Source organism: Spermophilus citellus (genome assembly GCF_964194105.1).
Source record: "Spermophilus citellus genome assembly, chromosome: 15".
NCBI lineage: Eukaryota > Metazoa > Chordata > Mammalia > Rodentia > Sciuridae > Spermophilus > Spermophilus citellus.
Genome location: NC_138195.1, coordinates 71,468,719 through 71,481,666, shown reverse-complemented (window position 1 = coordinate 71,481,666; position 12,948 = coordinate 71,468,719). Strand labels below are relative to the sequence as shown.

The 12,948-nt window shown below is 37.8% G+C and overlaps 1 protein-coding gene across 1 annotated transcript in view; it reads left to right on the top strand.

Annotated features, from left to right (window-relative positions):
• The window catches only part of ARMH3 (armadillo like helical domain containing 3), a 194,564-nt gene that overhangs the window by 43,046 nt on the left and 138,570 nt on the right, over positions 1-12,948 (top strand). The window contains exons 13-15 of the mRNA XM_081268320.1: positions 328-403; positions 2,282-2,375; positions 6,658-6,759. Coding sequence (XP_081124446.1) covers positions 328-403; positions 2,282-2,375; positions 6,658-6,759 — 272 coding nt within the window. The remainder of the gene's footprint in view (positions 1-327; positions 404-2,281; positions 2,376-6,657; positions 6,760-12,948) is intronic.

Here is a 12,948-nt window from a genome sequence, read left to right as displayed (position 1 = left end):
GGGGTGTAGCTCTGTCATAAAGCGCTTGCCTAGCACTTGTGAGGCACTGGTTTTATCCTCAGCACCACATAAAATTAAGTAAATAAGTAAAATAAAGGTATTGTGTCCATCTACAGCTAAAAAAATTTAAAAAAATAGAAATGGTCATGGGAATTAGGGTTTTTACCTGTACACTTTTGCATATTCCCAAAAGGAAAGTAAAAGGGAACATTTGAAACTCAAAGGGATTGGTAATAGAGAACTATGGTGAAATCTTGTCTTGATGGGTATAATATTTTAACTTCTCCACTTTAAGAGCCTACTCCAATTTGTTCTCTTTTTCTTTAGAACCAATGAGGCCATTCTTCTGGCACTTTATGAAGCTGTTCATTTAAATCGAAACTTCATCACAGTATTAGCTCAGGTTGGTTACTTTAAATATCCCAATTCCTTTTTTCCCCTGAATTTCATACAGATTCATTTCATTAATAAGGCTACCTGGTATATCTGTTTAAACTCTACTTTGCATTGGTAAGTGGTAAGGAGCAAGCTACCTCTTTACTGTGCCTAAGTGATATCCTCAGTGGTTGGGACAGAAGGATACTAAAATAGGCTGAGAACTCAAGTTCATGAAAGCTATGTTAAAAAATTGATAAAAAGTGTTTTTATCTTCTAGCCAGACTCTTTAAAATATATATGTGGGTTTCTTTCTTTCTTTCCTTTCTTTTCCTCCTTCCTTCCTACTTTAGGATCTCACATATGGGCACTCTACCATAAACTACATCCCCAACCCTTTTTAAGTTGTCTAGACTAGCCCTGAATTTGTAATCCTCCTGCCTCAGTGTTCCAAGTAGCTGGGATTATACTAATGCATCCACTTTAGGTTTCTATTAAAGAAAACTTTGCTTGTGTTTTTTTTCTCAAGATGTGTATGGAATCTACTGTTTGAGGTCCCCCCCCGCCCCAGTACTGAGGATAGAACCCTGGGCCACTATCCCACTGAGCTACATCCCCATCCCTTTTTATTTTATTTTGAGACAGAATCTCACTAAGTCATTCAGGCTGGCCTCAAACTTGCCATCCTCTTGCCTCAGCCTCCAGAGTTTCTGGGATTATAGGCTTGTACTACCATAGCCAACTGCTGATTTGAGTTTTTTTTTTTAAATTTATATATTTTTTTAATATTTATTTATTTTTTAGTTTTCGGCAGACACAACATCTTTGGATGTGGTGCTGAGGATCGAACCCTGGCTGCACGCATGCCAGGCGAGCGCGCTGCCGCTTGAGCCACATCCCCAGCCCTGATTTGAGTTTTAACTAAAAAAAATAAATAAAGTCATGTTTTAAAAGTAGTATGCTCATGTTTGGGCTCTGATTTGGAGGATGCTTATTAGTTTTCATGACATACCATAAGAGATTTTATCTACCATTCTCATTATTTCTTGTCTGCTCTCTAAATTCTATGACTAGGGGCTGGGGATGTGGCTCAAGCAGTAGCGCGCTCGCCTGGCATGCTGTGCCGCCCGGGTTCGATCCTCAGCACCACATACAAAGATGTTGTGTCCGCCAAAAACTAAAAAGAAAAAAAAAAATATTAAAATTCTCTCTCTCTCTCTCTCTCTCTCTCTCTCTCTCTCTCCCCTCTCTCCTCTCTCTCTCTCTCTCTTTAAAAAAAATAAATTCTATGACTAATTTTAAACGAAGAGATATTGAAGGTAATAGACTGGTAAAGTTAGTGGAGAAGAGAAGGACGATTAAAAAGAGCCACCACTCAGCTTACTTCTTAAGAGTTGATGTGGCAGGGATGGCTGAGGAAAGTCAAACAGAAAAGTCATCTGTTTTAGTTTTTACTTGATGTCTTCCTATGTCTCTCTGCCTCTGCACCCAATACACTTTTATTTCTTGTGGGTCAGGAAAGCTCCTAATGGCATAGCTCTTTTTGTGGTATCTAGTACTCCTTTGTTTACTTATATCTATTAGTCAATTTTATGGTCATTAGAACAGTCTGTAGGTGTATATTAGGTTGATCCAATGAGAGTAGTCCCTTCTCCGGTCTGGATAGAACTGCAAATGCCCTCTTTCAAGTGAATTCACCTGAATAATTTGTTTACTCCAGATTTTTTATTTGTATGGTTCTGCAGAAAAACTTATGTAATAGGAACATAGTTGCTTAAAGAAACCTGGCCCACAGAGTTTCTTATTAGTCAGTCATTCATTGGAACTAAATGTAGAAGTCCCTCCTCATTGAACTTTCAGGAAGAACTCTATTTCTATTTTCTTACCAATCTGTGTCTTCTTTCAGAGTCATCCAGAAATGGGCTTGGTGACAACCCCTGTCAGTCCTGCCCCAACAACCCCAGTCACACCACTTGGGACCACGCCACCCTCCTCTGATGGTGAGCCCATCACCTCCTTTATGTTATTGATTAATATGATCTTAGATCTTTCAGGGTGAGCATAGCTGTAAAACAAGGAACACAGTAGTTAATTCGTTCAGTAAGAAATTAATGTAAGCTGGGCACAGTGGTATGCACTTGTATTCCTACCAGGGAGGCTAAGGCAGGAGAATACTTAAATCCAGGAGTTCAAGACCAGGTAAGGCATCATAACAAGATAAAAATAAAAAAAGAAATTTGCATATAATATTCCTTTCAGTACTTCTGCAGTTCCAAAACGTTGGAAAAGATAGCCAAGTGCTTTTTCTTTGAGTAAGAAGCACTGTAACTCTAGCTTGTCCTTGTCAGGGAATTGACAGGAATAATGAAATGCCAGCTCTGAAAGGGACCTCAGGGTTCAGTATTGCCTGTTCTGCTAAATTCTCAGGTACTTGTAAGAGTTATATATTTTATGCAATGTACTACTATATGAATATATACTAAAATAAATGTAAAATAGTAGTGTTATGTCATCCAACCATTTGACAGATAAGGAAGGAATTGAGGCCAGAGAAATGAAGCAGTTTATTGAGAGTAAAGGTTTGTGAGAGTAGAAACTAAGAACTAAAATATGTAATCAGGGCAGGGACTGTGTCTAGTTTGCCCAAACATAGTCCTAGCATGGTTATAGCTTAGTACATAATTGTTGAACAAACTAATGAGGTAGTGAACCTGCGATTTGCTCACTGTTAAGTGTCTGCTGGCCACTCAGAGATGGAAATGACCAGGATTTAAGTGTATTACATTTGGGAGTTTGGTAGATATTTAAGACTTCTTCCCCTAAAAACAAGAAAATAAATTTTTACTTTATAACATAAGAAAAAGATAACAACCTAAGAAAAAGGTATGGTTGAGGAGCTAGATATGTGTAACTTAATTTAAATATTACACAATGTATGTATCAAAGTATATTGTACCCCATAAGTATGTATGATTTTTATGTTATTATGGATCCATTAAAATAAATTAGGAAAAATAAATTATGACCTTTGCCCAGATATCTTTGTCTTACCTGAATTCATTCCATTGTAGGCTTAGTGTGTTCGATGGAATTCTTTAACCTAAAAATAATCTACATTTATATTGATGTTATATCTCAAATGTTGACCTAATTTTGTGTAAAGAAGTACAGGAAATCCACTTTTTATTCTTTTTTTTCTATTTCCCTCCTGTTTGGTTGTGAAATGACCTCCTTTATTGTGCTTTTTCTTCTTTAACTTTATTTTTGGTGGGGTGCTGGGGATCAAACCCAGGGCTTCATGCATACTAAGTAAGCAATCTCTCACTGAGCTACATATTGAATTTGTGCCAGTAGTGTTTTAAGATGATATAAGTAGTACAGGAGTAAGGCAGGGAGGTGCCATTGATATTCAGGTCTGTGATAGCAAATGGGATCTGTTTCAACTTTATAGCCAAATTCTAAAATATCTTAATGAGAAGAAGCAAGTAGTGAGGATTGCCTATTTATCTGTTTATTCAGGTCACTGAATAAGCCAATGAAAATAATGTACTTTCTCTTTAAGGATGAAGCCTGCCTGGTTACCATGGATATCAAAAACCACACACACACACACACACACACACACACACACACACCTCAGTTCCATGTAATGTTGGGATTTGGATACTTTCAGAGAACTGCCTTTCAAACTGTTCATTGTGAACACTTCCACCCACACACTTGATTATGCAATGGCAGGATTTGTGCTTGCTTACCTACAACTAGTGAGCTTTTATTTTTCTAGTGGGAAGATCAAGTCAGCCCACTTTGAGATGACTTTCACTCTTGACAAAAATCTGCTGGGAAGAATTATGAAGCCAAAGATCAAAGGAATGGTACTTCCTTAGGAAGGAGATTTTAATTTGTGAGGAATTTTATTCTGTCTGTTCTGTTTGTTCTTGTTTTGCTCTCCTAACTCATTTCCTTTCTGCAGGGGTCCTAAGTATTATAACCTTATTTTAAAAATTTTTGGTTTTTAATTATAGTGCTGCTCAGTAGCCCAGTTATATTTAAAGGTATGTCACTGGAGCCATTATTTTTAAAAGCCAGCAGTTTAGCAGTTACATTTGTTCTCAGTTCAGACTTGACATTTGACAACTCCGCCTTGGCATGAGAGGACTTTCTGGTAAACTAAAAATACATATACTTCTATATTTCTACATATTATATAAGATAGTTTTCCAGTTATTGCTGTGTGTGAACCAGAAAAAAAAGTCCCACTTACTATTTAGATTCCTGTTTGTATTGGATAAAGGAATGATTATGGGCTCTGAGCTTCAAAAATAAGCTGTGGTTTAAAATGACAGTCTCAGGTCATTAACTTATAACATGAATTAAGACCTTTTAGTATTTCAACATAAAAATATATTTATCTTTTTGTAATTTTTTTGGGGGTGAACTATGGGAAAACAGCTAAGGGTTAGGCATACCAATTTCCTCTCATAAGGCTTTTTGCTGTGCTTGTTGTGTATTATGTATCCATAATATGCAAATGTTTCCCATTGTTAATAAATGTTTTCTATATACGTTGTAATAACTCCAGTGGGATCCATTATAGTTATGAATACATATTATAAATGATATCCTAAACTCAGCTGAGTGTTCATGGCTGAAGATATAGTACAAAGCTATAGATTCTCCAGCTTATGTGAGCCATCATGAGACTCCTTTTGTTTTTATATTATATCTTAGTGTGAAAGCACTTAACAAGTTGACTAATTCTAATTTGAAGTTGTAGAATCTTGGAAGTCTACCTTAAGACTGTCCTATGTGGGTCAGTCCTGGTCTGGCCCCTCATTGTTCATCAGAACTGTGATTCAGTGTATATGTGAGGCTTTTTCAGAAATGACAGCTGGAGATTATGCTAAGTGAAGCTAGCCAATCCTTAAAAAACAAATGCCAAATGACTGCTTTGATATAAGGGGAGTAATCAAGGACAGGGTAGGGACGAAGAGCTTGAGAAGAAGATTAACATTAAACAGGGATGAGAGGTGGGAGGGAAAGGGAGTGAGAAGGGAAATCGTATGGAAATGGAAGGTGATCCTCAGGGTTTTACAAAATTACATATAAGAGGAAATGAGGGGTAAGAGAAGAATAATACAAGTGGAAGAAATGATTTACAGTAGAGGGGGTAGAGAGAGAAATGGGGAGGGGAGGGGAGGGGAGGGGAGGGGGGATAGTAGAGAATAGGATAGACAGCAGAATACATCAGACACTAGAATGGCAATATGTAAATCAATGGAAGTGTAACTGATGTGATACAGCAATCTGTATACGGGGTAAAAAATGGGAGTTCATAACCCACTTGAATCAAACTGTGAAATATGATATATTAAGAACTATGTAATGTTTTGAACGACCAACAATAAAAAAAAAAAAAAAGAAATGACAGCTGGATAGCTGGGCATAGTGGCACATGCATGTAATCCCATTGACTTGGGAGGCTGAGTCAGGAGGATGGCAAGTTTGAGGCCAGTTTCAACAATTTAATGGGGTTCTAAACACATAGTGAGATCCTGTCTCAAAATAAAAAAAAGGGGTGGGAATGTGGCTCAGTAGTTAAGCATCCCTGGGTTCAATCCCTGATACCAAAAAAGGAAAACAAAACAGATACAGCAGCTGGATATATGAAACAGTTCCTAGGTTGTACTAATCAGTTATATCTACCTATTTTCAGTCTGCTATTTTTTTCAGGTTCCCTTTCATGGGGCAAGAATTATGGGATAGAATTTTGATGTAGTTTTGCCTGTTATTTCCCCCCTTTTGTGTTGCATACTTCCAGTCTAAAGGCTTGTTCTCAAAATTGAGCAAAATTTCTCCTTATTTGGAAGGAATCTTCATTTATTTTAAGCAAGAGACTCATCAAAGCAAAGCTCATTTATACTTAATACTTATCTTTCCTTTAGGTAGAAATTACAGTGCTTTTAAGAAGGACTCTGAACCCTTTAGGGTTATGTGGGGCTGGAAGTAGAATCAGCTCTTCTTAGGATTTTGGGAGAAAAGTACTATTCCTGGAGACTGACTGTATATAGGAGAGGTTATTGGGCTTAATCTGGGGAGTAGGTACGGCTCTAGAGACCTAGGAAGAGTAAATACAAGTTTTATGGTAAGTACTTGGTTCTCCTTCTGTTGCAGGAAAAGTATATTTAGTCATTTTCTTGCCTGCTGGCAAATTGGCTATGTGGGTAGAGTGTTAGATGGAATATGTTATGGGCTAAGTGCATTTTATGTGTTCTATTCCAGTTATAAGTTCTGTGGAACTCCCACTGGATGCAGATGTACAGACCAGTAATCTGCTGATAACCTTCCTAAAGTATAGCTCAATTGTCATGCAGGACACCAAAGGTAAGGTATGCTACTTTGGGGGCACAGGAAGCAGGAGGTGTGGCAGACAGCTAGAATCAATGAGCAGCATTAATATTTTGAGGTTTTGACAAGATGAACCATTGGGGCCTCCTGTTCAGGGTGATGGTTGTGATTTCTGGAAAACAGTGATTTCTCACAGCAAGGTGGAAATAGGTGATGTTGGGAAAACCTGAAACTGAAGGGAAGTTTTAACAAATAGAACAGGAAAAAATTTGGTCTCTATAAAAACTAGCAACTGTCTTAGCAAATCTTGGTAAGTAGATGCACTCTTCTGTGTGGGAAGTTGGGGGGATTAACATGCTTCAGGGAATTCCCTTTTGAGGACAAGAACTGAAAGTATCAGCTTGTGAGAATTAGAGGACTGTTGTGCAGAGTAGGAAGAGGTGAGATTCAGAGGGACTGTTTCCTTAACACTTAAAATAGAAGTGTCAACACTCACCCTAGAAATGCAGAGTGGGAGAGGATTGTTGGAAAAGTTTTTGAGTTTTTATCTGTTTGACTTCCCATTCTTTCTTTGCTTATGATTTTGCTATGGCCTTTTAATTCCCTGTAGCTTAGCAGACTACTTGAGCTTAGAGTCGGAATGAATTTGAGACTTAACAAATTCTATCCAATATATATGCCAGTTTTTTTTTTCCTATTTAGTGTTTTTTCTTTACATACATAAAATTTACCCTTGTAACCTTTTAAAATTTGAGATGGGGTCTCACCATGTTGCCTAGGTTGGTTTTGAACTCCTGGTCTCAGGGGATGCTCCCACAGCATCCTGTGTGCTAGGGCTATAGGTGTGTACCATTTTTAAGTGTACAGTTAGGCATTAAGAGCATTTATGTTCCTGTGCAACCATCATCACTATCCATTTCCAGAACTCTTTTAAAACTGAATCCGTGTACCTATTAAACACTAAGACCCCATTCTCCTTATCCCTGAGTCTCTGGAAATCTCCATTCTGCTTTCTGTCTATATGAATTGACTACTCTAGGTACTATATATAAGTACAATTTATCCCAGTTTTAACATTTCTAGGAAATAGGCCTTTTATTCTATTGTAACATTGAACTACCCACTGTCCGCCCCACCTCAGTCTGGTGCTGGGAAGGGAACCCAAGGCCTCTTGCATTTCTTGCATACTAGGCAAGAATTTGACCACTAAGCTACACCCCCAGCACTGAGCTAGCATTTTTTCTCCTTTTTTTTTGGTACTCGGAATCAAAGCTAGGGGCTCTTTACCACTGAGCTGTATCCCCAAGCCTTTTAATTTTTCACTTTGAGACAGGGTCTTATTCAGTTGTTCAGGGCTTTGCTAAATTGCAGAGGCTTGCCCCTAACTTGTGATCCTCCTGAGTATAGGTGCATGCCACCATGCCTGCCACACCTAGCTAGGATTGAACCCATGGGTGCTTAAACACTGAGCCACATCCCTAGCCCTTTTTTGTATTTTAGAGTCAGAGTCTCACTGAGTTGCTTATGGCCTCGCTAAGCCTCCTAAGCTACTGGGATTACAGGAGTGAGTGCCACACCTAACTTTTCTTTCTTTCTTTTTTTGTAGTTGTGGATGAACAGAATGACTTTATTGTATTTATTTTTAATTATTATTTTTTTTTTTTAGTTGTGGATGGACACAAAACTTTTGTTTATTTTTATGTGATGCTGAGGATGGAACCCAGTGCCTGACACATGCTAGGCCTCCGCTCTACCTCTGAGTCACAACCCCAGCCCCATATCTAGCATTTTAATGAACGTTTTTTTTACAGGTTGATCCAGTGGCTTCTTTCATTTAGAAGGATTTGTTTGTCTAATTAGAAAGTAATTGAAGTTTTACTTTTTAAATATTAAAACTTTGTAGCAATAGTTAATTTAGAAAGTAAAAGTGCTTTCAACTAAGTTTTCCAAAATCAATCAGTCCTTTTTTTTTTTTTTTAGATATACATGGCAGTAGAGTGTATTTTGACATACATTCATGGAGTATAACTTCCCATTCTTGTAGTTGTACATGATGTGGAGCTACATTGGTCATGTATTCATATATGAACATAGGAAAATTATGTCCGATTTATTCTACTGTCTTTCCTATTTCTATGTCCCCCTTTTATTCCTCTTTGTCTAATCCAAAGAACATCTATTCTTCCCTCACACCTCCTTATTGTGTGTGAGCATCCACATATAAGAGAGAACATTCAGCCTTTGGTTTTACGGGATTGGCATATTTCACTTAACATGATAGTCTCCAGTTTCATCCATTTACCAGCGAATGCCATAATTTCATTTTTCTTTATGGCTGAATAATATTCCATTGTGTATATGTACCATATTTTCTTTATTCATTCGTCTGTTGAAGGCCACCTACGTTGATTCTGTAGCTTAGCTATTGTGACTTGAACTGCTATAAACATTGATGTCACTGTAGTATGCTGATTTTAAGACTTTTAGGTACATACCAAGACACTCCTTTGTGTGCGTGTGTGTGTATACCAAATATAACTGTTATGTATGTGTCTTGTTATGAACCCAAATATAAATAGGTCAGCTGGGTGGTTCTATTTCAAGTTTTCTGAGGAATCTCCACACAACTTTCCCTAGGGGTTGCACCAATTTGCAGTCCCACCAGCAATGTATGAGAGTGTACTCTTGTCCCCATATCCTCACCAACATTTATTGTTACTTGTATTCTTTTTTTTTTTTTCCAGTGGTGCTGAGGATTGAACCCAGGGCCTGTGCATGTGAGGCAAGGAAGCACTCCACCAACTGAGCTATCTCCCCAGCCCCATTACTTGTATTCTTGATAATTGCCATTCTGACTGGAATGAGATGAAATTTCAGTGTAGTTTTTAATTTGAATTTCTCTAATTGCTAGAGATGTTGAATACTTTTTCATATATTTATTTGCTGATCATTCATATTTCTTCTGTGAAGTTCCTTTGCCCATTTATTGGTTGGGTTGTTTTTTTTGGTGTTAAGTTTTTTTAGTTCCTTATATATCTGGAGATTAATGCTGTATCTGAGGTGCAGTTGGCAAAGATTTTCTTCCATTCTGTAGGCTCTCTCTTCATGTTCTCTCTCTTTCTCTCCCTCTCTCTCTCACACACACACACACACACACACACATACACACACACAGAGATATACATATGTTGTAGATGGACACAATACCTATATCCTATATTTATTTGTTTTTTTATATAGTGCTGGGGATTGAACCCAGTGCCTCACACATGCCAGGCAAGTGCTCTACCACTGAGCCACAACCCCAGCCCCTCTTTTCATGTTCTTTATTATTTCTTTTGCTGTGAAAAAGCTTTTTAGTTTTTTAGTATCATCCCATTTGTTTTTTTTTTTTTTTTGGTACTAGGGATTGAACTCAGGGGCACTCAACCACTGAACCATATACCCAGCCCTTTTTTGTATTTTATATAGAGACAGGGTTTCACTGAGTTGCTTAGGGCCTTGCTAAATTGTTGAGACTAGCTTTGAACTTGTGATTCTCCTGCCTCAGACTTCTGAGCTGCTGGGATTAGAGGCATGAGCCTGTGCTCCCAGCTTTGATTCTTGATTTTACTTCTTGCACTTTACAAGTCTTGTTGAGGAATTTGGTTCCAAAGCAGACGTGATGGAGCATTGGGCCTACTTTTTTTTCTAGTAGGCTCAGGGTCTCTGGTCTAATGCCTAGGTCCTTGCTATTTTACTTTGAGATTTGTGTAAGGTAAGAGGGGTTTAATTTCATTTTGCTATGTATGGATTTCTAGTTTTCCCAGCACCATTTGTTGAAGAGGCTATCTTTTCTCCAGTATATGTTTATTGCACCTTTGTCTACTATGGGATAACTGTATTTATGTGGGTTTATCTCTGTTTTATGTTCTGTACCATTGGTCTTCATATCTGTTTTGGTGCAAATGCCATGCTGTTTTTGTTACTATAGTGCTATAGTATAATTTAAGGTCTGATATTGTGATGCCTCCTGCTTCACTTTTCTTGCTAAGGAAGGATTGCTTTGGCTATTCTGGACCTCTGGTTTTTCCAAATGAGTTTTATGACTGCTTTTTTCTATTTCTATGAAGAACATCATTGGAATTTTAATAGGAATTGCATTAAATCTGTATAGCGCTTTTGGTAGTATGGCCGTTTGGGCAATATTAATTCTGCCTTTCCATGAACATGGAAGATCTTTCTATCTTCTAAGGTCTTCGTAACAAAATCAATCACTCTTAACAAATTGACATATATTTTATTTTTCCTTTGAAACCTTCCCTGTATGGATCTTTAAATCCTATTTTAGGAACTGACTGCTTAGTAAATAAAGTTAAGAGATTATTTGTTTTGTTTTGTTTTGTTTTGTTTTTATAGTAGTGGGGATTGAATTCAGGGCCTCATGCATGCTAGGAAAGCACTTTATCACTGAGCTACGTCCCCAGAACAAGGTTGGAGTTCTTAAATTGTGGTCTGTGGACTAACTTCAGAGTCCCAGATATCAAAAAAGCCATTTTCATGGTAGAGGCACAATTTTTAAAACATAATTATTTTTGCTATCTTACTTTATGTGAAAAGAGATTAATACCTTATGGATGGTTTAAGGTTCTTGCAGGCATTTAGTATACTTTTTTTTTTTTTTAGTTGTAGTTGGACACAATACCTTTATTTATTTTTATGTGGTGCTGAGGATTGAACCCAGCACCATGCACGTGCTAGGCAAACTCTGTACCACTGAACCATAAGCCCAGCCCCATTTAGTATACTTTTGAAGGCTTTTATTTGCAAAGTGAACTGAACAGGTGCTTGTATGAGGGTTTTGGGAATCTAGAATGTAGCTGAAAAGCAAGAGTGGTATAGAAGGGGAGGACCAGTTTCAGGGGCTTTTGGAGTGAGAAGGAAACATTGGTAGATAGAGGTAGGAGAGTAAAAGACAAATATGGGAAATGAAGACTTGCCAGAGCAGGTTGGTGAGTCTGAGCCATGTTATATTCAGACATATTTGCATTAGCTCTTGGAGATTTATACCTTGCAAATTTAGACTTTTTTCTCTTATGTGTTATGATTGTGCTCTTTCAAGAGTGAGAGCTACTGGGCATGGTGGCTCTTGCCTGTAATCTCAGTGATTTGGGAGCCTGAGACAGGAGGATCCCAAGTTCAAAACCTGCCTCAGGAATTTAACAAGGCCCTAAGCAATATAGTGAGAGTTCGTCTCAAAATAAAAAATAAAAATGGCTGAGCATGTGGCTCAGTGGTTAAGTACCCCTGGGGTGGGTCAATCTCTAGTACACCCCGCCCCCTCAAATAAAGGAGAGCTACACACACGGTGAGATAGATGCAGATATTCCATATCACAAATGCCTAACATAGAATAGTCCATTGAGAACTGCCAAGGTGGCTGAATCTTGAGACTTGGCAAATGAGACCTGGCAAGCAAGGATAACAAGACTCTTATATATGAATTTCCTGAGGCTGTTGTTTCTTTATGGAAATGGGTAACATCTTTCTTTCTCTTGAAATATTGAAGGAAACATAGAAGAGAGAAATTGCATGAATGTAACCCAGAAAATGAACTTTCAGCTTTGCTTGATGTAACTCAGTGAATTGAGGCTGTGTTGGAACTCATTTTTAGCTGTCAATCATTATATAACCCTCTTTGTCCTGGTCACTTCACTGTCTGCAGAATAGAAGCCAAAATTTAGGGCAAATTAATTGCAATATGGGTGGTCTCAGTGTTTCTAAACTCAGGCTGCGTTACAGGGAGACTAAATATGATAAAGGGCAAGGTTAGGTATGATGAAGAGTTAATTTGAAAAATGGTCACTGTGAACTTCATTGGCCTAGCTCTCTTCTGGTCTTAATCCTTGACCTATTGTGTCATTCTCTGGCTAACAGGATCATATTATGTTCTTAGAGGCAACTTTTTCTCAGCTCTATACCTGTTCCCCACCTAGCATATTATGTTTTTCTTTATTATGTATCTATCCCTTGATATTTATAAGAAGATACTTTTAATAGATAAATATAAATTGTATAGTATAATCTGGGCACAGTAGGGCACAGCTGTAATCCCAGAAACTCACAAGTTCAAGCCTTAGAAATTTAGCAAGACCTTGTTTCAAAATTTAAAAATAAATAAGTAAATGAAATATCTGTAAGCTCAGCAATTTGGGAGGCTGAGGCAGGAGGATTGCAAGTTTGAGC